This window comes from Neltuma alba, unplaced genomic scaffold (genome assembly GCF_004799145.2).
Source record: "Neltuma alba isolate B1F8T4 unplaced genomic scaffold, ASM479914v2 tig00005621_pilon, whole genome shotgun sequence".
NCBI classification, from domain to species: Eukaryota; Viridiplantae; Streptophyta; class Magnoliopsida; order Fabales; family Fabaceae; genus Neltuma; species Neltuma alba.
The window spans coordinates 112,327-136,548 of NW_021634175.1; the positions used below are offsets into that span (position 1 = coordinate 112,327).

The following is a 24,222-nucleotide window of genomic DNA, read 5'->3' on the forward strand; positions in this document are numbered from 1 at the left end:
TTCTTTTATTAGTTGATTTGAAGGAATCCGATGAAATTTATAATTTTTTTTAAATAAGAGCAACTTATAGATATTGGTGGAGTCAATTATAATATTAGATTCTAGATTTATGTTCTTTAATTTCACTTGGAATTTTCAACTAATAAAATAATTTTTCTGGTTGAATACTTCAATTTAATTTAGTGAATATTTATAGAAGCAGTTTTTTGATTTTGATTGTTGTATCTTTTTAGAACCGAAATTTATTTTTTCTTTTCGTTTTTCCGTTTTTAATATAAAACACATTTAGCAAGGCAAATAGGGTATTTTTGTCACCAAATTTTAAAGGTAAGGCTAAAGTGTATATGTGTATACTAAAATTAAAGAAAAATTATATAACTTTGAAAAATTCGTGAAAATTTTTACATAATTCCATTAACATTCTATTTATAATTTTTTTTATCAATTTATCATTTATTTTATTCAAGTATAACTATATTCAAGGAAAAGACTTATTAGTTTAAATATAAATAAAAATAGATTGAAAATATTTTTCCGCATGTTCAAATTTAAACACACTATATTGAGCTTCTTAATTTAAGAATTTGCTTATGAACTGCAGGATATAAGTTAATGGGAATTAAAAAATTGAGATGTGAATGAACATATTATATTTAATTATATATAGAGAAAATAACAAAAAAAAGAAGCTGAAAATTACTAGACATCAAATAAAGAATATCAACAAAAATTTATTATCATTTGTAAATTCAGTATTATCAATACCAAATAAAGTATTATTACCAAATCTGGCTTGGGATTTAGTAATTTTTAACTTTATTTTTTTAAATCATTTTTCCTTGTATATATTTCACCCAAATAAATAAATAGAGGGGGGAAAACAAAGGTAAAGTAATTAATAATATTAAATGTACTTGTTGAATAAGGCATGGAAGCTCATCCAATAAAGCAAGTTAAGAGTAATTTAAGAGACAGCCAAAAAAAATTTAAAAATAAATAAAAAGGAAAGTGACGTACACGTATTTACTAGAAATTAAATGTTTCCCATTTGTGTTGGGTTTGCTTTTCTACGTTCACTTGACTGCATTTTAAGCCTTCATCTAATTTCTCAGCCTATGCTTTTATCTGCCTTAACATATAAGTCACGCCATGAACCCCCCCCCTTCTGCGTCAAACTTACACTAAAAACGTTCGATATTTGAATTATACATTGGATCACTAAAACTTTATGAAAATAAGCTAATATTGCTTATATGTACACATACTGACATACATATTACTTCTCCGGTGTTTAACGTAAAACTTAATTTGAAGTAAGATCTGTTTCAAATATTTAAATTTTTTTTTAAATTAACATTATTGATATTCTTTCAATAATAATCAAGTAGAAGAGAAATGATAAAATTAAAGATGTTTCAGGTAACTTAGACAAAAATGCTACCTCCGGTCCTAATATAGACCCAGTTGACTAATTTGAGGATATTAAGGAAAGAAGTTAAGTTAGTTATTTGTAATAAATAGGTATTGTCTTTCCTAAAATATCCTTACTAATCAACTATATTGGTTAGGACTACAGTCATTAGAAGAACTATCTTGGAAAAAAATGCATAAATATGAGAGACAAAGTTGATTGGGATCTTATATTTAGGATCAAAATAAAAGTAAAAAAGGATCTTATATTAAGGACCGGAGGTAGTATCATATTAACTAATGTAACTAACATCTTTAATCTACTCAAAATAGTTAATTAGGTTTTAGATTAAGGATTGAATGAGTATTTGAATTTATGTCATACTATATCAAACTAAAACGTAACATATAATATAAGTCACTTTTTTTTTTTTAAACATTAAACGGTGAGTGCGCTGGTGTCTTTTTGTCTTTTTTTTTCCCCCCACAATGACTTCTTGGGCTTCTGATCATGTTTGGTTTTCTTCACACGTAGGCCCACAAAATCCTTTGGTAGGCACGTGAAAAAGAATGAAAAGAGAAAATAAGGAATACATCTAGAAAGGAATAGGGAAGGCGCATTGGTTAGTTTCTTTCTAAAAATACTTTTCTATGTACTAAACATTGTATAAATGTAAATTCACCTTGTAGCTTGACAAATTTTTTTGACAGTCTCCTATGTGTTTTTTTTTTAATTAAATAGACAGACACTAATAGCATGAAGTTACAAATGAGATAGAATTCATGTCCTCCCATTTACAGAAGAGTTTTTATGCTACTCTTCCGGTCTTTAATATAAGATCTATTTAACTAATTTGATTAGATTAAGGAAGTTAGGTAAATTAGTTAATTATAAGAAATGTGACATGTTTTTCCTAAAATACCATAATCATCTTTCTTAATACCTCCTATTCCTCTTCTATTTGATTATGGTTAAAGGAGTGTCCATAAGGATAATTTAGAGAAAATTGATAAATATGAAAAATAAGTCTTATATTTAGGACCAAAACCAACTCAAAAATTGGGTCTTATATTAAAGACTGGAGGAGTATTAAGTTATACAGTAGCCTAACAATCTATTAGTCATCCATATCCTTCTTTTCATCTTCACCATGTACTCTCATATGCACCAATCTTCTCCTCAAATTAAAGTGATTTTTTTTTTTTTTTTTAGCGAGAAACCATTTTGGAGCCCCCGAGAAAGCCTCATCTATTATCAATTTCATTATTTCCCTTCACTTCATTGGCTTATTATTTATGTTTGTCCTAAACAGAACAGAACTTGACCTACTTTTTTTCCGTTACTAAGCTCAATTGGAATTAGTACCTCTGGTCTTAATTATAAGATATTATTTATAAACTGTAAACGAGGTCTTATAACTAGGGCTAGAGTTATTACTTGTTCTCGGCAATTTACAGAGCACGGTCAATGTAATGCATGGTCATCTTCATCAACTGATCATACACATTTGGGGGGGGGGGGAATTATATCTGTACATTACCAAGAAAGATTACCAATACATAATAAAATGCTGAACTGCTAAGTCTCTCTCTCTCTCTCTCTCTCTATATATATAATATAACAGGCCCATTCAAGCATATAATTAATATTTAACCAAAAAAAAAAAGGACACAAATTGATGAGACACGTAACTAGCTACCTATTGGAATAAACAGGGCATGACGAGCTGATCAGCCGTGAACTCGCCGGAGCTACTGGCAGTAGAGTGATGAATTTGGCTGGTCGTCGACGAGAACAACAGACTTTTGCTTAATAAACTCGATACAATCTGCGACGGCTTCACTATGGTGAGGGTCATTTAAGCGGTAGCAGCAAGGGTGGTGTTTTCGTTTGTCCTCCGTCGCCACCACCCCCAGAGCCGCCTTGATCGCCGGTGGTCTTTGAAAGAGCGGAACATCATCAAACGGAGCACAGCCTCTCGGAAAACGCTCTAACAAGGTCATCGGAGACGACGGCGAACTTCTATTCTTGGAGTAACTGTGACTCTTCATCCTGGGAATACATTGACCCTTCATTATCATTTCTTCTCGGGTTTTGATCCCTGCCTTCTCTTCTTCTACTCTTTGTTTGATCTGATTGTGATCAGAGACGCCTATATTTATAAGAGAATCTATGACACACAGACAATTATTCATATATATATATATATAATATATAATATGTATATTTGTTGGGTTGGATTAGGAGGGACAAGTCCATGCATGGGCTGGCTGTGCATGTGGGGAAGCCAATATTTTTAAGGTGGATTCTATTTTATAATTCATATCAATTATATCTTAATATTCTCATGTGAGTGACGGCGACACGAATGTATTAATTAAGACTAAGAGTTAATTTGGGACATTGAATGATGAACTACAATTAACTGAGCTCAAACTGATCATCTTAAAGTTGACCCATTTATGAGAGTTGAAATAATTCAAATTAATCACCTGTCTTTAATTTTAATAAGTCCTTTTCCAGATTTGTCTGCTTTTGGTCCCGATTAGTTTTCTTCATCGACATGCCTGTGTGGCCTTATTAACTGAACGCATAGCATGAGTTGTGGGACCCTTTTGGTAGTTTGACTAGGATGGTATCTCACATCCCACACACATGGGTCCATGTGAAGTGCAAATTTTTTCCCATTTTCTTTTGGGAAAATTACCGTACAACCTCGTATAAGCAATTTAATCATCAAAGGTTTTACAATAAACTTACAGCATGTATGTCAAGTGCGGGAAATGATTGGGGCAAAAAAAAAAAAAAAAAAAAAACACGTTGAGCAGCAACTTCTTGAACAGCATTAATACTCCATTTTCCTCTCAAGAGTTCTCAAACTCCAATCCTCCCCTCTTTCTGCATTCCTGTCGAATTCTTTATGTTTCTGCCGCTTCATTTCCTTGCTTCACGCAGGCTGGATTCACCTGCTCCAAAGGAGTTGCTAGAAAGATGGTATGAAAATAACTCCTAAAGATAGCGTCTTTATACATATTTTTTTCATTTGGTTTTCTAACAATGAGGAGTGTGGTGGAAAGGGGCCAACACGGCGAGCCTCTAACCTCCCAAGCGATTCTACATGCTAATGCCACAATGGTATAAATGAAATAAATGAGTGTGTGGGAAAATCAGATAATCTAGTAGTGATACTCAATCTGGAAATTACATACATCTCTGGCCAACATTTCATTTGTGTTTTCTAACAATGAGGAGTTGCTGGTGGAAAGGGCCAACACGGCGAGCCTCTAACCTCCCAAGCGATTCTACATTGCTAATGCCACAATGGTAAAATGAAATAAATTAGTGTGTGGAAAATCAGATAATCTAGTAGTGATACTCAATCTGGAAATTACATACATCTCTGGCCAACACTAACACATTCGGTTCCTGCTTTCTTGATTTTTTTTTTTTTTAATCTAATTTCGTTAAGCTGCAATTTCAGTTACACTGAATTTCTCACGACAATCAATAGTCGTTTGGCATTATTGTGATGATTATATATACTATGAACAAGAAGAAACCTATGACTACATTTCCAGCCTTCATGTTCCCTCTTTTCCCAAGATACGGGAGGTTTCTCAACGAGAACATTCTTTCACTCCACTGCCAAAACTTACTACGACTTCCTCCAAAACCATCAGTCAGCCTATCTAAATCATTTTGAGTCAGAAAAATCGGCGTCAATCACATCACCATCAGGTCCCTTGCCAGATGATTCGGAAGGGCCGGACTCACCACCAGGTGGTGTGGGCCCTGCACCAGCTCCGCCAGCTCCCGGCTGGTTGTATAGGGACTGACCAAGCTGCATGACCTCCTGATTGAGGGCAGCCATGGCATCCTTAATGGCTTGTGTAGAGCCACCAGAAATTGCATCTTTAAGCTCTCCTAGTTTAGCTTCCACCTTCTCTTTCACTGGGCCAGGAACCTTGTCTCCCAGTTCTTTCAACTGCTTCTCTGTCTGGTACACCACCGAATCTGCCTGGTTCTTCGTGTCAATGGCATCTCTCTTCTCTTTGTCTTCCTTTGCAAACTTCTCTGCCTCCTTCACCATCCTCTCTACCTGCATTTCATTAACCATGTTGGTCAGGTTCAGCACTTCCAATGACCAATTAATAGGAAGTTGCTTGATCAGAAAATCCATGAAAATGCAACTCCCTATCAAAATGGATACGCATGAATAAAGGATAGAAGTAGAACGTACCTCATCATTGGGCAAGGTGCTAGCACCAGTAATGGTAATATCTTGCTTCTTGCCTGTGCCCTTGTCTACGGCAGTGACTGAGAGAATGCCATTGGCATCAATGTCGAATTTCACCTCAATTTGAGGAACCCCACGAGGTGCGGGAGGGATTCCATCCAAGCGGAAACTACCAAGGGATTTGTTGTCCCTAACAAATTCTCTCTCACCCTGTAGGACATTGATCTCTACACTAGTTTGTCCGTCAGCAGCAGTGGAGAAGACCTCTGACTTTGAGGTTGGAAGTGTAGTATTTCGGGGTATAATCTTTGTCATCACACCACCAAGAGTTTCCAGACCGAGACAATGGAGTAACATCCAACAACACAATGTCACTGACATCTCCAGCCAAGACTCCAGCCTATGATCAACCAGAATTTAACATACTATGGATCAATAACATAACATACTATCCAGGGGGGAAAAAATCAGTTTTTATATCCACTTAAGGATTAACCAAAATTTTTGGGGAATTATTGGCCAAGGAAAGCTATTAAAATACCCACCTGTACAGCAGCTCCAAGAGCAACTACTTCATCTGGATTGACAGTAACATTTGGATCCTTTCCAGTCAACTTCTTTACAAGCTCCTGAACAGCTGGAATTCGTGTTGACCCACCAACAAGAATCACCTCGTCAATATCAGTGAAAGAGAGTTTTGCATCCCTCAATGCATTATCAACAGGTGTCTTCAGCCTGAAACACAATACAAAAAAGTATTGTACATTAATGGTTCCTATAGCATTGTAAAGAGCAATAAATAGGAGAGCAAATCAACATGCAAATGTATAAAAACTAGATGTGAGCCCTAAACGTTGCACAGGGTCTAAAAATGAGCCACATCGTACATGATTTACTAATAGGCACAGCTTCTTATAGCACAAATAAAAAGAATACTGATTACATCGAATTTATATTTTTGATATCAACTGTTTTAAATGAATTGAACAGATGAATGCAAATACTAGAAATGGTAAGAGAACAATTGCTTCAGGAATTACCTGTCAAGAAGGTCTGAACATAGTTCTTCAAACTTAACCCTTGTAAGGGTTGTCTCGATATGCTTGGGGCCATCTTGTGTAGCAGTTATAAATGGCAAACTGAAAATATACAGATATAAAGTTCAGTGGTTTACATAAAACCCAACAAGCAAATTTGACTTGGGTGTGAAATGCTACAAAACGAAGAACTAGTCAAATGCATGAACATGCATGTTATGCATATTTTTAAAGTAATAATACCAGAGCCAATTACACAATACACCCACTAAAGTTCGGTGTACCAGTGCAAACGACTGGTGTATTAACACACACTTTATTATGCTTATGAATCCACATCTTAATTTGAAAGTAGCGAGACAATGGAACTAGAAAATCTTTGATATGGATCAAAAAGGTTTGAAAAGCCATATTCACCTGATATTTGTTTGAGTCAAGGATGACAGCTCCATTTTTGCTTTCTCAGCTGTCTCAGTGAGGCGCTGAAGAGCTTGTTTGTCTTTCAAAAGGTCTATACCTTCATCTCTCTTGAAATCCGCAGCCAGCCAATCAACAATTCTCTACAGCCAACAGAAGATGAAGAGTTAGCTTCACTGAGATATCTTTACCACAACATTACCCACGTTATAACAAGTTAGAAAAAGATGCAACCTTGTCGAAGTCGTCACCACCTAAATGTGTGTCCCCAGAGGTTGAAAGCACTTCAAACACTCCATCACCGACCTCAAGTACTGATATGAGGGTAAAAACAAATTAATCCACATACGTCAATAATTAATGAACTTGTAAGTGTTAAAGTAAATACTGAACAATAATACACTTAGTCAATACAATTTGAGATAAGGTATAAGTGGGAAACGCCCTGAATACCTGAGACATCAAAAGTACCACCTCCAAGGTCAAATACCAAAATAGTTTCATTGTTCTTCTTCTCAAAGCCATATGCCAGTGAAGCAGCGGTTGGTTCATTAATTATACGAAGAACTTCTAAACCAGCAATTCGACCAGCATCCTTTGTGGCAGTCCTCTGAGAATCATTGAAGTATGCAGGAACCGTAACTACAGCCTTTGTCACTTTATCATTCAAAAACTTAGAAGCATCATCCACAAGCTTCCTCAACACCTATAGTAAAAATGAATAGACACACATGAGATTGGCATGAAACAAACCAAGTATAAATCAAGTTTATAGATGCCCATGACCAGAGAAATCAAACACGCACGCGCGCGCGCACACAGAGAGAGACAGAGAGAGACAGACAGACAAAGAGACATGTATAAAGCACCTGGGCTGAGATTTCTTCAGCTGCGAACTTCTTTCCAATGACGGGGCACTCAAGTTTGACATTCCCATTTTCATCCCTCACTACCTTATACGAAACCTGCTTGGATTCTTCATCCACCTCAGACATCTTTCTGCCAATGAACCTCTTCACCGAAAAGAAGGTGTTCTCCGGGTTGACCACCGCCTGCCGCTTCGCAATCTGCCCGACAAGTCTATCACCGCTCTTTGTATAAGCCACGACGGAGGGCGTCGTCCTCTGACCCTCGGCGTTGGTTATGATGGTGGGTTTTCCACCTTCCATGGCGGCGACGGCGGAATTCGTGGTCCCCAAGTCAATACCCACGACTTTCTCATTGACAACTCTCACTAGTCCCACGCTATACCTCCTCCGGGTAACGGTATTGCTCTTTAGCTTGAGAAATGCAGAACGAGGGAACCCAAAAAGAGAAGAAGAATCGTTGAGCTTCTGACCCAGAAAGAGAGTTTTGGAATTAGAGTAACTGGGCTTCTTCAATGAAGAAGCAAAAGACGGGGTGGTCCCAAAACCGTGAATTTGAGCACTCGATGATGCCATGATCGAAAAAATTCAGTGATGGGTAAAGGTGTATGAAGCAAGACGATCAACTGAGTATTGAAATTGCAGAGGAGCAGTTGATGGGGAGGGTTTTAGTAAAAAGGATGAGTGTTAAGGAAGAAATAGAAGAATATGGAGTGGGGACGTCATTTGAATTTTTTTTTAAATTGTAATAATATTGTTTTAAATATTAAATTTAATTAAGTTACTGAATAATAACAATAATCCTTAGCTCTATGGTAGCCTTATCCTATGAAGTTCAACCAATAGCCAAATCTTCGAAAATTTTAAATCACTGAAGTTTAAGATTAATTTTAAACCATTTGAATTGAAGAAAACAAATTATAACAAGAAATGATTTAAGTAGTTAAATAATTATTTTCTACAATAAATTTTTGAGTTTGAGTCTTATTAATGAAAAGAATTATTGTTAACAAAGCTTTACACTTGTTGTTATTGTTATTATAATAATAATAATAATATAATAATAATAATAATTATTATTATTATATTATTATTATTATTATATTATTATATGGCATTAGTCTAAGACCAAAGGCCAGAGGCAACTTTGAAGAAAAACTATGCTGACTTTTTTTGGGGCTTCGATGTTGAATAAAAATAGCCCAAAATCTCAATAATTAAAATATTTTAAGAAGCCGCAATTAAAATATTAGAATTTATTTTCATCATTTAATGCCAATTTTCTTCCTTCTATAATCAAACCAAGCAGATTCAGCCTTGTGATTCAGCCTTGTCTAAATATGTTTTTGATTTGCCCAAGAAAAATATATGAAAACATCCGAGGGATACATTTGGAGAAAGAAAAAGCAGGCTGGTCAGAAAAACAAAAAAAAAAAAAAGAAGAAGAAAAAGCAGAGAACAAAGTCATAATAAATTATCAAAATCGTGTTTTTCGAATTAAAAAAAGAAAAAGGGGGGAAAAAAGTTGGGAGGGATTTCATTTTCAACAAGTCTTGTCGCCTTGAGGGCTCTCGGTCTAGTTCCTTCTAAGAGGCTCATTCTTAACGTCTAGAATATGCTAGTGGACCCCCAGATTTGGACGACGTCGAATCTGGAATTTGTAAATTAGTAATATTGAATAAAGATCGATCATTAATAGATGGAAATTCTGAAACTGAGTCTAATTCTTCTATTGAATACAGTTATAACTCTGATTTTGAGACATATTATGTTTATATCTCTAAGATAGCAATGGTCCGACTAGATCCTACAATTGAAAATCTTTTTGATGAACAACCATTTTTTCCTCCTGTATCTGAGCGTAAAAAAAAAAAAAAATTGAAGTTGTTTTCCTTCCTTCCATTCTATGATTACGGATTTTTTTTTTAAAATTGATTTAAATTAAAGCTAAATTCATACTAATCTCCGTCCTTAATATAAGACCTTATTTGACTTTTATTTTGGTCCTAAATATAAGACCCTAATCTATTTTGTCTCTTATATTTATATATTTTTTCCTAAAGTAGTCATTTTAATAATAATAGTTATAGCCAATACACTAAATAGTTTAGGAAAGACAATACCTATTTGTTACAAATAACTAACTTAACTTCTTTCTTTAATCTATTCAAAACCGATGCTTCAGAAAGCCAAACGCAGATGCATATCAAATGAATAGTTTGCAATGCAAATTATTTGACACCCTAAATAAATGCAAATTATTCTTTTATTATATAAATAGATTTTTTTGGGTGAAGGACGACACCACATCTTGGAGAATTCCTGGTTCTCTGTCTCTTAAAAGTTTCCCCTGTTCTCATGCAAGTCTTGCCTAGTTGACTAATTTTATCACAACAAAATACTACCTTGTATCCTTAATATAAAACCTTATTTGGTTTTTATTTTGATTCTAATTATAAAATCTCAATCTACTTTATCTCTTATATTTATCTATTTTTTTTAAGATTAGTCTTTCTAATAATAGTAGTTCTAACGAACAAACTTGATTAGTTTAAGAATATTTTAGAAAAAACAACACATATTTATTAAAAATAATTAACTCATCTTATTTTCTTAATCTACTCAAAATAGTTAACTAGTTTTTATATTTAGTACCGAGAGTAGTAAATAGATAAAAGACAAAACAATGTTATTAGGTATTTGCTATCAAGTTCTCCAATAGAAATGTAACACCTTATATTTTTTATAGTCCAATATTATATGATTGGATCAATGTAAAAATAAATTCCTTCACATGTGATGATTTTGTTGGAGAAGCAGCAAACGCCTAAGAACTTTGAGGCAAGTTTTGTTACAAAAAGCCACAAAGCTGGTCACCTAAAGAAAACCCCTCTTCTCAAAGCTGCTTACCCTTTGTAGCAAAAGATTTCTTTGGAAGGGCTCTCCATCCGATATCGTGCCGATAGAAACCTTCCGGCCAGTTAATCTCCTCGACGGCTTTATAAGCTCGGTCTCGTGCCTCTTCAAGATCATTTCCCTTCGCAGTAACTCCAAGAACACGACCTCCGGTGGCGATAAATCTGCCTTCAGAGTCAAAAGCAGTTCCAGCATGGAATATCTTAATGCTGGGACCAGCATTCTCAGCTTCTTCAAGGTTTTGAATTAATGTTCCCTTCTGATAGGATCCAGGATATCCCTTACTTGCCATTACCACAACCATGGCAGACCCTTGAGACCAGTTCAATGACACTCCATTTAACTCTCCTCGGCAAGCTGCAAGTAGAACTTGTGCCAGATCAGACTCCAACCGAACCATCAAGACCTATTTAAGTTGTAAAAGGGGATTAAGAAAACCACATAAGTTAAAATGACTTAAAAATCACCAATTAAAGATAATGCGGTGTATCACATGATGTGATCAATCTGTCAAACCAATAAACTGAATAATCAAAGATGTCATAGGTATGCCTCTGTATGGGTTATCAACTAAAAAGGTAACTATGGGTATATTTGGGGGTTGGGAAAAGGCGAGAAGAAATAATCCCAAACCCACAAGAAAGTTGTAAATAAACTGGGGAAAAATAGAAAAGAAAAGGGGAAAAAAGCACAAATGAACCCTTTGAATAGAAAAATGGAAACATCAATGGATCCTTCTGAATCATCAGCTGTGGGATAGGTAAAATGACGCATCTAGTATCCAGTTTATTGCCAATATAAACTTATGACTTAAGGCGCGCCGTTGGTCACTCAAAAAGTAGGGAAACTTGTGACTAGAAAAGAGATTCATCACAATCAAGAATCTAATCATAACGGACCTGGCATTCTGGGTCTCCGAAGCGCACATTATACTCAATTAGCTTAGGCAAGCCAGACTTCTTCTCAATCATAAGCCCGGCATATAGAACCCCAACAAACTTGCAGCCTTCAGCTGACATACCTTTCACTGTGGGGATAATAATGGAATCCATTACTATAGTTTGAAGTTCCTTGGTCAGAACAGGGGCTGGCGAATAAGCACCCATGCCGCCAGTATTTGGTCCTGTATCACCATCACCAACTCTTTTATGGTCCTGGGCAGATTCTAGTGGAATTGCATTTTCTCCATCAACCAATGCAAAGAAAGATGCCTCCTCTCCTTCTAGAAATTCCTCCACAATGACACGACAACCAGCAGAACCAAAGTCACCCTTCACCAGCATCGAATCAACAGCTTCATATGCCTGTTCCAGGGTCATGGCAACAGTAACTCCTTTTCCAGCAGCCAATCCATCAGCTTTGATAACAATCGGCGCTCCTTGTTCTTTAATATACAGCTTTGCAGCTGATGGGTCTGTAAATGTCTTGTACTGCACTAACGGGCTCATGATTAGTTAGAAGAAGCAAAGTAAGGGCTGCAAATGGGGGGAAAAGTTTTAAAAAGAGCCACTAAAATATGCTCAAAATATATATGAGAAGAGCATCATACACTGGGAATTGAGATAAAAAACAATGGTGGAAGATGAGGTCTTCACTGGTTGTCAAACGCAAATATCATCTCTAATTATTATCCCATTTTTAAATAATAACATTCTTAAAAAACAAGGGAAAACAACTTATAGATATTTATGTCAAGAAAACATATACCCAACACGGTTTTAACTAATGCTCTTACTAATTCGTATGTTAGAGATCTGCTGGTGGGATAACATATGTACTACCCAGGGTATATGCACAGATATGCAGCTGGAATTACAGTTGGGCAGACAAACCTTCGCAGTTGGAATTCCATATTTGTCACACAAATGCTTCATGAAATTCTTTGAACCTTCCAAAGCAGCAGCTTCTGCAGAGGGGCCAAAAGCTGGGATTCCAGCCTTGACTAAATCATTGACAATACCCGAAACAAGGGGAGCTTCAGGTCCCACAACCACTAGTCCCACACCCCATTTATGGCAAAATGAGATTACTGCAGCCCCATCATTGATGTTAAGGTCTGAAATACAGGTGGCATTTCCTGACTTGGAAATTCCTGCATTGCCAGGAGCACAAAGCACAGCACTACAAGATGGCGACCGTTGCAAGGCATAGCAGAGAGCATGTTCACGTCCCCCTCCACCAATTACGAGAACTACCAGCCTTTCTTCTTTGACATGAACAAAAGTGATAAAAAAGAAGTAACTAAAAATAAGTGCATAAAGTATATACAATACAAGTATACTATGTCAATCTTAGGCTCATATATAATAACCAAGGAAAAGATGAAGTTACTGCAGTGCTCACGAGAATCATTTGAGCCAGCACCAACAGAAACGGATGGCTCCGAATCCCCAACAGCACATTTGAAAATGCTATGAAATGTCTGTGAGCCGCTAAAGCGACGGGTATCTAGGAAAATACTATTAGTGGTGGAGCTCAACTTGAAGGGCTCAAATAAGAAAGTAGAAGACTTTTGGAAAATACAGGGCTGTCCGATCCTAAACGGCCTGGAAATTCCACTGCGAAGATTCAAAGAAGCCCCATAGTTGAAGGTGGCGCAAGACATTCCTCTCCGCTGCAAGGCAAGTTCTCAGTCTGCAGAATTAAATCGTGACCTTTCAATATAATATGACAATAATAGAAAGAAGTAATATAACCATTCTAAGAAGTGCATTGAGCCCACACAAATGAAACCTACACGGTGCCGGTCAAAGTTCATGCTTCACTGGAAATAGTACCCATTCAGTTAATTTAACAAACAGCTTGTGCTCGTGAGGCAAGATACAAAAGTAACAAATCCAATATGGACAGGGGGGCTAAAAACTTCAAATACAGAAACTGGTATGAATACTTGCGAGAGAACAAGAAGAAAGCAGCAATGCCCGAAATGCCAGTCCAACCCACATAGACTCCAATCGTCGCAAAAACCATTCATCATTTAGTCCCCCCCCCCCCCCCCAAAAAAATGTGAAGACAAGATGAGAGTAAGCATACGGACACTAAAGGTGAGCAACCACGACGCCGACGAGGGCCGCGCAACAGTGGCGATGAGAGGTCGAGATTCCAAAAGACTGACTTGCGTGTCAAAAAGGCGGGAATAATTCTGCACTGAAATCCCCATGAACTCCGAATTGTAGATTAGGCCAATGGAGCGGGTCCTATCATAATGGACCGGGTCATCGGATTGTCTTGTGATATCGTTCTTCTTTTTTTTTTCCCCCCCGGTCTCCCGCTGTTCCATTCTATCCCAATATCCCATTCCGGCATTTCCCATAATGAAAATTCCCTTTATTCTCATATGACTCTACATTTTTTTAGCATGAAAAGTTAATAAAAGGCAATTAGTATAATACAATTTAGGTTTGGATAAACTTTTATAAATAGATAAATTTAATAAAAAATTTTAAATAATGTACATTAAAAAAGATAAGATTTTGTTGTTCTTGTTGATGTACATTAAAAAGGGGCAAATACAATTTTTTGCTCTTAAAATTTGAATCCATTTTGGTTTTAATGTCTTAAATTTTAAACCGTAGTTTTAGTTTTTAAAATTTAGTTTGTATTAAAACATTAATCTTTTAAAGTATAACGGTATTAAAATCTGCTAAATATGATCGATGATATAAAAAGTGATGATATAATGTGAATAACAAAGCATAGCGCAATCATAAATGGTCACACTAGCCCCTTGATCATTCTATGTAACACCTTTGCATAAGAAAGAGTTGCATTATCAAATGTACAACATTATCTCTATGCCTTTAAACCCTCCTACAAATGATTATTGGAAAATTAGAAGGGTAATTAGGTTTCAAAATCTGCTTATTTTGATCCTATTTAAGGGCCTGTTTGGATAATATCCCAAATCATGATTTGGGTAAAAAAAATTGTCAAACAAGGGACAAAATTGACAAATCATGGTTTGGGATCAAAACCATGGTTTTTAAAAAAGTAAATTCTGCTTCTGGCTTAAATTAAAAAGTATGATTATACCTGTCAAAATAAATTTTAACAACAATATGACTTTAATATCCTTTAATTATTTTTTATAAACATATTTAATCTTATATTTTATAAATATATATATACAAATATTAATTATTTATAAATTACATTATCTTATATGTCATTAATTATGTTGGTAAAAAATATATTATTAACAATTTTATTCCTTCAAATTAAAATAAATTATAAAATCCATCTTTTATGTAATTATCATATTAATTTGTGCCTTTTTTAGTAATTAGCACATATAAAAAGTACTTCTGATTATCCAAATACTCTTACTTTATCAAAATCACTTTTTCACAAAATCTATTCTCCTAATAATCTATTTTGTAGAAGCTATTTTTCAAACTATAGCTTGGTTTTATCCAAACACCAATGGAAAGAGACAATGTGCCATTAATTAAATTCATGTACTTACATCCAACCCACAGTGCTCAAAAACACAAGATAAATGATCCGTACCATAAACCCGTCCATCTTGAAGGAAAACATAGCATCAAAATTAATTGGAATGGATTGGGGGCATAATTCAAGCTGTATCGTATAATTTATACATATACAAACTCATACCGCTTATCTTACAAAACTCATTTCAATATTACTTTGTCTCAGATGTACATGGAAAAAGCAGTTTCTCCAGCAACAACAGGAAGCAACTCCATGGACTACAGCAACTTTTTTCAGGGTGCATACATATATATATATATCCTATGAACTCTTTCTGTGAAATTCTTTCTCAGATGCACCAGATGATTTACAGCCTGGTAAGAAATAACAACTGGATAAAACAGAGTTTGGGAAAAGTTGCTAGGTGTTCAGAGCCATAAATAAGTTCTGCTTACGAGCATGCTCTGGAATCAGCCGATTGATGATATCAGGTGGTATACCGGCGAGCTCTGCAAGAATGAAGCATATAGAAATCAGGGCGGCCATAAGACAAAAACATAAGAAAATACCTACTTTAGGCCCAGAGTTGTTGGATTTTTGTATGGCTTCAATGCCCTGAAGGTACGGTGTTGTTCCAATCACATTTTGAGCAACCACATGATTTTGTACAATATTTTGAAGTTTAAATATTTTTAGAATTCAACAAAAATGATACTCAGATTTTAAAATAGCACAGTATAAATATATACGACTTTAATACCCAAAAACAAGATTTTTCTTTTCCAGTATCAACATCAATGCATTCATAAATTAGTTTTACCCAAGTCAACTCAACGTGATTTTTACAAGTTCAATATAGAGGTTGAAAGAGCTATTACATTTTCCATAGTCCCCCTTAATTTCTTTTCTCAGCACTCCCAACTTACACAATTGATTGTTCTTCAAATCACCAAGTCTTGAGTTGCGATAGTATTAACATGGTATCAAAAGCCGCTATGAACAAATGATAGGAGTTTGATTATTACCAACTCCATTCACAACCACAAGCGTAAGGCATGATAGATTCATGTTTTCTCCTCATTCCACGTCCAAAGGGTTTTTGTTTGAAGGGACATGTTAGGTATTACAGTACAATTATCTATGTTCCTTAACACATCTTTAATTTTTGGTTCAACAGACCATGACAAAGAATACATAATAAATAAATCAAAACCAAAAGCATAAAGTTTATCTACAATAATATCTGTGTAGTAAATTTGCTAGTGTCACGAGCAAACTCAGTAACTGGTATCTTGCTGCGGATAAAGTGATTTCCAAAGAACAACTGCAATCTATTAGGTAGTAATTCTATAACTCACCCTGAGATTTAAAATTAAACAAAGGAGGAAGTGGGCGGCCATTAGGAAGGCGGGTGTTTGGGTCCCTTAATTCATCAAAGAAGGGATGAATGCAAGCAGCTGCAGCATCGCAGTGCAGTAAATTGGGAGAGTACTGAAAGAATCTGCATACAAGATCAACTGCTTCTGGGGGTAGACGCTTCTGAAAGACCTGTCGGATAAGGATAAATCAAGGTATAAATTCTCGGTGCCAAAAAGATTCATTTTAAGAATATTAACACTAGAACAAAAGTTGTGCTAAAATTTGCAAAAACTCAAAGATGAGATAGCTTCACATTCACATATCATGACAATACTAATCTTCAAACATATTGAAATAAATGGCAATCCCTATCCCTGATTTAGGCATGTCTATGAGATCTCCCACAATGGGCAACCAAAACTGCCTCAAAAAAGAGTCTTTTTTTTGGGGGGGGGGGATGTTTGGGGGAGGGTTGTTTAGTAAACTACATGTCTCTGAATTCTGAAAAAAAAGAATGTCGCCACATCTCATCATCCATGGAGTAGGAAGAGTCAATAATGCACAAAATCTATGCACCATTCTGCTCAATATCAACAAGGAGATCATAGGATTCTTGATCAGCAATTTACTTTAATACCCTTACTACGTAGCCATATTTATTTGTATCCCTCGGTAGCACGTACCATTGAATGATAAAAATAAGCTTCCTTCTTAACAATTTCATTTTAAAATAAACCAAGTCAAGAATTTTCCGTTTTGAAGGGAGACCACTGAACTTTCGTTTGGATTATGCTTCAAATTATCCCATCTATCTGATAAAATGCTTTTCCTTAACCTCACAACAATCTGCCTACAAGATGCTCAACATGAATTGACAAGTTCACCACATCCTAATAACCAAGAACAAATAAATTCTAAAAGCTTAATCAGCCAGTTCTGTGAATCTCTTCCCAGCACAATACCCAAATAGAATTAATTAAATATAAATAATATTAAATAAAATAATAATAATATTCTATTTATAATTTTAGAATTTTAGTTATAATTTTAGAATAATTAAATAAAAATAATGAAATTTAAATAAAATTTAAATAAAAAATTAATAAAAAGAAGTGATTGATGTTCTATATATATGAAAATAGATATTGAAAATCGATTCATATTAAACCTCTATCTTCATAGAGTAAAACTTTATACACTACAATAATAGATAGTATAGTAGAAAGAAATAGATTTTTTTTCTTTATGCTTCCATCAAACGAACCATGCCAATTGCTGATACAAATATTAATTATAAAGTCATAGGCTCATAAATAGGAAAAATGTAGGTTACTTTGGCAAAGAATGAGATTGAGAATGAGGGGGTTAATAAAAATCATGGATTACTAGAGCATTCCTAACAAATTAAAGGACGTAAGCAAAGACAAGACAGAACAAACCTTGTGCCATGGATGAGGTTTGATCTGCGGAAACTTGAATTCAGTATAATTTGGGTTCATGCATTTTATCTCTTCCCGGGTTGGAGTTCCCAAAACCTGAACAAAAGAAGCGTCTCCTTTATGCCACCAGTTTGCTCATACCAAGAAGAAACAAGTATAAAAGTGCAACTTAGAGCACAAAAGTGAAACCATGACACAAATAAGTTAAATTCTCCCTTTCCTTCAGCATGGGTGTAAAGAAAATGGGAAAATTTTCATATTGGTCATTTCACATTGAACTGACTGAATTTATTCAGTCTAACAAAAAGCATCACACAATTTATTGCAAGGATTACACAAATCTAAGATTGTAATCCGGATTTCACAATGTTTGGTTAGTAAAATATGAGCCTACTATCCCAAATGACTAAAAGATAGTTAACCCCTCACCTTGATGATTTCAACTAGTTGATCAACTCCGCTTTCTCCAGGAAATAAAGGCTGCAAAATAAGTTGGACATCAGTGACAAAGAAAATGACATTAAGAAAATGAGGCACGTCTGTGTATGTGGTTTTATTACCTGTCCAAGAAGTAGTTCAGCCATCACACAACCAGTTGACCATATATCTATGGCAGTTGTATACTCAGTTGCACCAAATATAAGCTCTGGAGCACGGTAATATCTTGAACAGATATAAGAAACATTTGGTTCTCCTTTCACCTGAAGAACAAGAATATGATTAAAACCTGAGCAAAGAAACAAATACTTCCAGCAAGCACCAGTGGGCTTAATATCTTACCAACACTTTTGCGCTTCCAAAATCACAAAGTTTTAGTTGATGCGTGTGTGGATTCACCTGGCATAAGCAACATGAATTAGAACACAACAAAAGAACATGCATTTACTGACGTCTATATGCACATATTCCTCCTCAGGTTTGTCTAGCAGATGGTCGGTTCTTATGAATGTGTTTTCGAAATGAAGCTACAAGGACCAAATAATCAGAATGAATCTGTTCTTCAGCAGTTCATCCGTTCATAATCATTGTTTAGGTTCTATGGAGACTCTTACATATTAATCATGCTGGAGAAAAATTACTCAAAGGGCACGTAGAAAAGTAAAAGTGAAAGAAGTTAGAAAATGTCACTGTCAATAGATTTAACCAACTAATTATGAAACAAGACTATCAGCATCCATTAACACGGCAATATGGATAATATAAAAACGTAGTATAAGGTAAAATCGCATTCATAAAACCATACATTATAAGACTAAGTTCAGTGGCAATCTTGAAAGCAATGCCTAGTAATGTGATGACAATTATGAGGCCTTTTTAGGGGAAATTAAATCTTCGCTAATGCAGCCATATGAAGGTGGAGGGAGGCATTAGTTGGGCATTGGATTCATATGACAAGAACAAGCTAGCCTCGTCTTTTTTTTTTTTTTTGGCCCTCGATTTCATTTCAGCAATGTTTCCTTTCAGTGTATATGCTTATTTATTTAGATTTAGAGTGTAAACAAAATTTCACTGCTCAATGATGGTATGAACATGCAAAACTTTATACCACGGAAACAAACTTTGTAGCGCTCAGTATAACACCAAAATCAATAGCTCAATGGGATGTCTTACTATTTGCTCCAAAAAAAAAAAAAATGGGATGTCTTACTAGTAAGTTCTGGGGTTTAATGTCACGATGACATATTCCAATGCAGTTGTGTATATAAGCAAGGGCCCTGCAAATCTGCAGCAACACAAATAAGAAAAGAAAATAATAATAAAAATACTAGTAATATCAATATCATTTTCATATTATTATTAGCAATAACACAAACATACAAGGGAGGTTGGAGATTTAAAATGTGTGAACCACATAATGATTATTGGTTTTTCCTTCTTTTGGAAGTCCTCTAACCAAAAATAAATGCAATATCCACAGTTTATAAATTCAGAGGCAAATGTTAAAATAAAATGAAATCAGCAGCGAAGCTGGAGTCAAAATTTCTCAAAATGAGGTAATAAAAGGCAGAGAAAAATATATAACAAAAAATCAAGTATGATCCATAATTTAGTAGGGAACTTTTTTATTTGGCAAACACCGAGACATTTGGAGGAGTGGCTCAAACCCACAATGTTAGCATCAGAAGGATACTTGGTGCCACTTGAGCCAAAGGCTCTTGGCATTGCATAGTATTTGTCAGAACAACTTCCTTTACAAGGGATATTTGCAAGTTCGTAATCATTTAAAAAATTGGATGGTTGTCTCTTCCTATTCTCAACTGTTTCCACACCAGATCAAACACAAATAGGCAACAGCATACCTGGTAAGTATATAGTTTGACATATATTAAAGGCATTCGCTGATTCATCCTGCTATAGTGCCTTGCAATACGGTTAACAGTTTCAGGAACATATTCAAGCACCAGATTCAAGTAAACCTCTTCTTTGTCAGTTGTTGAGAAGAAGCAATGCTTCAGGGCAACAATATTTGGATGATCCAGCATTTGCATAATCTGTAACTCTCTGTTCTTGTAGCGTTTGTCCTGGAGAACCTTCTTGATGGCTACAATCTCTCCAGTTTCTCTACATTTTGCCTAATAAAACCATTAAAGTGAGCATAATTACGACTATATTCTCATTAAAAAGCATGTCTTATGATCAAGAGACATCAAGAGAAAAACAATGTAGCTCTCCCTCACCTGAAAGACAACACCAAAAGAGCCTGTTCCAACCACATGTTCGGCAATGTAGCTGACATTCTGTCAAATCAAACAAAGCACACATCAAGGACCTTGCTGTCACCAGCTGGCAGTTCACTGCGATCAGATAAATATCTGAAAAATATTATTATATATCAAACAGTCAAAAGAAGTTTTACCTGCTTAGATTGACCATTTCGACCACCAATGCTAGTTCTTATCACACGTCCTGTTTCGGCGCCAACACCATCAATGATATCAGGCTCACTTTCCTGGAAATCCAATTAATAACAACTCAGAACAAGAACAGCTAATAAAGCAAAATTGAAATTTTTGGATGGTAAATTCTGGCAGTGGTCATTTCTTAAATCAAATTAAGTGCCCTTAGGATTAAGGAACCACTTCAAAACCGCCCTGCATTTGCAACTTATCAAGCAAGGAGCACATGAGGAAAAACTTTTCTGGCAGGCAATCCAAGCTCGCAATGAGATTCCCCCCCCCCCCCCCCCCGGTAACTGATTTGAAAAAATCAAGCATCAAGAAGATAAGGGAGAATAACCAAGAAACTTACCCTGTCGTCATCATGGTCAATCTTGTCCCTCAACCTTAATTCAAGCATCTCTTGCCCGAGCCAATCCACCGAACTAGATGAACCCCTGAATCCATTAACAGACCTTGAACTGCTGGCCCCACCATTTCCAAGGCTAGCAGACGCCATGAAGGACTGTGACAACTAACGCAAGTTCTACTACCTGCTGTCTTCTGGATACCTACCTCTTGTGTTGCTAATTTCCTTCAAGAACATATCACCCGATAAGAATTCATTGACAACATATGCAAACAGGACCAGAGAAAGCACAAAGTAAAATACCCACAAAGATTGGCAGAATGTAACAGAGAGAAAAATTCGAAAGCATTCAGCAAACAAAAATTAAACTAACAATCAAACAGAAAAAAATATCTACGAAGAATAATCAGATCTAGTATTAAATCATCACAACCTTTAAACCGTAAATAAATTAAACTTAACAGTGAACACCAAGAACACCATTTCCAAAAACTGCAAACGCAAAAAAATTAAAAAAGTAAGAATCTAAGCTTAATCTAAAACAACATCAAATCCACAAATTAGAGCGACCGATCAAAATCCAAAAACACAACCGTAGCTGCTCCCCACTAACCTTAAAGTGCTCCTGATCAAAACCGGGCCACTGCACTTTCATTGTACTTAACCTTCCGCTCTAATCTATGCAAAGCTCCCCTCTAAAAAAGTGATACACAGAAAGAAAGATCGGATAAACTGCTTAATTTTTCTTCACTTACCCTCAGTTTCTCGCTCTCTTTCTCTCAACTCTCTCGCTGTGATACTGTTCAGCGTTTTGATGTTCTGTCCCTTCCTTCTCTCAAGTAACTTTTTTTTCTGTCAAACGTTCTCTTGAGCTTCTGACACATATCCAGAATCCACTCTATTTTTTTTTATAACGATTTGTCTATTTTGTGATTATAAAACTATTAAATATTCCCTCATATCTTAAAATTAAAAGTGGGATTAGTTAGTTATTTACTTATAAAAATAAAAATTATTTTGCTAAAATATTTTCTTTAATCATTTACCACAAAAACTACCATATTAATAAAAATTATTTATATTTATCATATCAAGTAATCTAATCACACACGAACATATATTTAATTTTTAAAATATTAGTATTTAATAGTAATGAATTACAAACCAGCATGAAAAAAATAAAAACATATGGTCATGTGTAGTTATAATACTTAACATAATAGATATAAATAATTTGACCTAAATGTTTTTGTAATAAAAAAATTTTAATATATATAATCTATAGAATAATATATTCATCAATTTTTTTTGGCCAACAAGTAAATGATAGAAAATGAACTTCGAAATTATTAAATCGCTAATCAGATTTATTTCTTACACTTAACTCGTAAATAACAACCCACTTTTATAAAAAACTTTAATTAGCGATTATGCAATTTTCACATTCTTTTTTGTGTGTCATTGTTCTATACAATAATGGAATCTTCAAAGTCTAAATAATTAAGAAGATATTATTAATGAAACAAATATGTTGGCAAAAAAATTGAGTGAAACGATAATGGCATATGTTACTCATACGTCTTATTTAGTTCTGTGTTTTTTTTAGATGAAACTGAAATTCCCTTTGGTTGTAGGAAATTATAGAAACGGAATAATGGGATGTGGTGACAGAAATTAAAATGGACTAAAATGATAACGACCACAGATAGGATTTTGTAAAAGAATGGCAATGAAATACTACTAATAAATATCTATGAAGAAGATCACTAAAAAAAATTATGCATATGACTAGGAATTTTCATGTCCGTATAAGATTATGAATTTATATTTCTAATTTTAAAAAATATGATAATTACCGTGGGATTAATTACTCACATAATTATGGTCAATCAAACATAATTATATTGAAATAAAATTATTAAAAATATGCTTATATCGAAATATGTTATGATCATTATGAAAAGGTTATTCCTAAAGAACTCTAAGGGTGTGTTTGGTTCAATGAGAGGAAAGAGAGGGGAGGGATTTTAATGGAGGGAAGGGGAGAGGAGAAGAGTGAAAGGATTTTAATATTATCTTATTTGGATTTATAAAACAAGAGGAAAGGAGAGGGAAAAATATTTTAATATGGACAATTTTGCTCTTATTTTATTTAAGATATGGGTATAATAATCCGACATAACAAAATATGGACATAACGGCCACAACATAGTAAAATATGAGCATAATGGTCACAACATGGTAAAATATTGCTCTTTCCCTCCAAATCCTTTCAATTTTGTAGGGGAGGTTGAGGAGTGAAGGGACCCTCTCCTTCTAAAATTTGTATGTTGTCAAACAAGAGAAAACGATAAAAATCCCTCTCATTCTCTTCCCTCCCTCTCAAATCCCTCATACCAAACACGCCCTAATAGTGTTGAAATTTTAGTAGGATCTTTTTGATAATAAACACATTTTCCTGCGTATTATACAGCATTTGGATAACGAATAATATTACTTAGATTTACGTATATTGTAGTTTGTTTTTCAATCTACTCAACTACAATTCTCATGTTTTTGTTATTCACCAAAAAGAAAAATGTGAAATACTCTTCCGCATATTAATATAAGACCTGATTAATTAATTTAAATACATTAAAGATGTTAGTTAAATTAGTCAATATGATATGTTTTTTTAAAACATCCAAAACTTTTTTCTTAATTCCCTCCCCCCCTCTCCTACTTGATTATTATTGATCAATAAGGTTAATATGAGAAAAAAATTGATAAACATGTAAAATAGGTCTTGTATATATAAGACCAATATCAGTTCACCAATTAAGTTCTATATTAAATACCCGAGGAGTATATTGTTTGGAAA

General features: G+C 34.8%; 1 protein-coding gene and 2 pseudogenes across 1 annotated transcript; all 3 read right to left on the reverse strand.

Annotated features, from left to right (window-relative positions):
* Nucleotides 1-4,750: 4,750 nt before the first annotated feature.
* Nucleotides 4,751-8,636, reverse strand: LOC114748129 (stromal 70 kDa heat shock-related protein, chloroplastic-like; annotated as a pseudogene).
* A 2,270-nt stretch (nt 8,637-10,906) lies between these two features.
* Nucleotides 10,907-14,090, reverse strand: LOC114748130 (phosphoribosylamine--glycine ligase-like; annotated as a pseudogene).
* A 1,319-nt stretch (nt 14,091-15,409) lies between these two features.
* Nucleotides 15,410-22,226, reverse strand: LOC114748131 (shaggy-related protein kinase kappa). The gene is made up of 13 exons (XM_028936482.1): nt 21,976-22,226; nt 21,366-21,587; nt 20,974-21,066; nt 20,795-20,854; nt 20,417-20,689; nt 19,765-19,839; nt 18,897-18,953; nt 18,677-18,817; nt 18,546-18,596; nt 18,117-18,212; nt 16,677-16,866; nt 15,774-15,827; nt 15,410-15,692 (listed from the first exon to the last, which is right to left on the reverse strand). Exons 2-13 carry the CDS (start codon nt 21,510-21,512, stop codon nt 15,640-15,642), a joined length of 1,290 nt encoding a protein of 429 aa, XP_028792315.1. The 5' UTR covers nt 21,513-21,587; nt 21,976-22,226; the 3' UTR covers nt 15,410-15,639.
* Between the last annotated feature and the right edge of the window lie 1,996 nt (nt 22,227-24,222).

What these genes read in the sequence shown, in the direction of transcription:
- LOC114748131 (XM_028936482.1), bottom strand. Translation starts at nt 21,512, where the DNA reads ATGGCGTCTGCTAGCCTTGGAAATGGTGGGGCCAGCAGTTCAAGGTCT. An exon ending in CTTTTGGTGTTGTCTTTCAG is followed by an intron (nt 20,690 to 20,794) that starts GTGAGGGAGAGC and finishes TGGTTTTATTAG; the next exon opens with GCAAAATGTAGAGAAACTGG. An exon ending in TTGGAAGCGCAAAAGTGTTG is followed by an intron (nt 18,818 to 18,896) that starts GTAAGATATTAA and finishes CTTGTTCTTCAG; the next exon opens with GTGAAAGGAGAACCAAATGT.